Source organism: Fonticula alba, assembly GCF_000388065.1.
Source record: "Fonticula alba strain ATCC 38817 unplaced genomic scaffold supercont2.9, whole genome shotgun sequence".
Classification (NCBI taxonomy): domain Eukaryota; order Rotosphaerida; family Fonticulaceae; genus Fonticula; species Fonticula alba.
Window position 1 is genome coordinate 554,530 of NW_009242979.1, and position 1,253 is coordinate 555,782.

At 66.8% G+C, this 1,253-nt stretch overlaps 2 protein-coding genes across 2 annotated transcripts in view; both read left to right on the forward strand.

The window, feature by feature from the left end:
* Positions 1–261: 261 nt before the first annotated feature.
* H696_05191 (hypothetical protein) lies at positions 262–881 on the forward strand. The gene has a single exon (XM_009499048.1). It carries the CDS (start codon positions 460–462, stop codon positions 778–780), a length of 321 nt encoding a protein of 106 aa, XP_009497323.1. The 5' UTR covers positions 262–459; the 3' UTR covers positions 781–881.
* A 33-nt stretch (positions 882–914) lies between these two features.
* H696_05192 (eukaryotic translation initiation factor 6) overlaps positions 915–1,253 on the forward strand; it is a 1,463-nt gene continuing 1,124 nt past the window's right edge. Inside the window, exon 1 of the mRNA XM_009499049.1 lies at positions 915–1,165. Within this exon, the coding sequence (XP_009497324.1) occupies positions 1,059–1,165 (107 nt within the window). The 5' untranslated portion in view covers positions 915–1,058. The remainder of the gene's footprint in view (positions 1,166–1,253) is intronic.

Consider the following 1,253-nt stretch of genomic DNA (forward strand, 5'->3'; position numbering starts at 1 on the left):
CCCTTCTGGTTCGGTACGCCCTCCTTCATGCCCGAGCGGTCCCTAACCAGTAGTAAGATTTCCGGTATAGCTTCCGTCAAAGCTTCACTCCTTTGACGTAAGACTGGATCCGTGAGAACCCTGCTACATTGACTAACCCTCGTGGATCCGCGCGCCGTTTGACACACGCACCAGCGACCGGGGGGCGTGGGCCGGGGACGGAGGCGCGCACGCGTACGGCGCGTTCCTCTCAGCGACGCCCTTGCCCATCACTCTGCCCCCCTCCCCCCCCCCGGGGGGGGGGTGGCGGAAGAGCAATGAGGCCGCACGAAACGGCGCCGGCCGTGTTCGGTACGGTGCCCGGGGTCAGGGGGTCTGGGAGGGGCCAGCCGCGCGCAACATGGTTGGCCGGTCGGGAGATGTCCATTCGGGAGCTTCGGCACCTTGCGTAAGGACCCCTTCGGCGTGTCCCAGACACATATGCGCGCATGCAACGGCGCCACACCCCCCGACCGAGCTGCAATGACGATCATTGAGGACGCGCAAGGGCAGAGGGCCCGGCGCGCTGAGAGGGGCCGGATTACGCAATACGCTGCCAGGAGACGCAGCTTGGGCCGTCTAACCGGCGAAGACCGCGGCCGGGCTTGTTGTCGGTCCTCGCGGGCCGTCCCGGTGGGCCTGTGCGTGTGCGTGTGCGCGTATGCGCGTGTATGCGAGTGTGTGTGCGCGTGTGCCCTTGCGTGTGGTGCTGTTGCTCGACCCGCGGCGGCAGGGGGTCCGCGCTCGCCGCCGGGGGCTTGACCCGCCCTGCGCGGGCCCTCTGGACGCTTCGGTGGTCCGTAGGTGGGCCTGGCATCTCTCTGCCCCAAGGTGTGGCTCATGCATGTGTGTGTGTGTGTGTGTGTGTAGAGCGTGGACCGCGCCCCGTTGGCCTGGGGGAAGGTATTTTGGCGGCCACGCCGCCTGGCGTCTGGTCCAGTGGCCTCACCAGCGAAGCCCCCCTACCTCCCATCCCCAATCGCCCGATTTCCCCCAGTTTTCCCTCCTTTCGCCCTCGTCGCCGCTCTCCCCCCGCCATCATGCCCGTCCGCGCCCAGTTCGAGAACAGCAATGACATCGGTGTCTTCGCCCGCCTGACCAACGCCTACTGCCTGGTCGGCATCGGTGCCTCCGAGAACTTCTACAGGTGATTAGCTCCGCCCCCCCCCTCTCTCTCTCACTCCGCCACCTGCGCCTCGCTCTCGATTGCTTTCGCACTTCATCGGTCGCTTGCC

Coding starts and splice junctions, on each gene's coding strand:
- H696_05191 (XM_009499048.1), top strand. CDS start 460: ATGCGCGCATGCAACGGCGCCACACCCCCCGACCGAGCTGCAATGACG.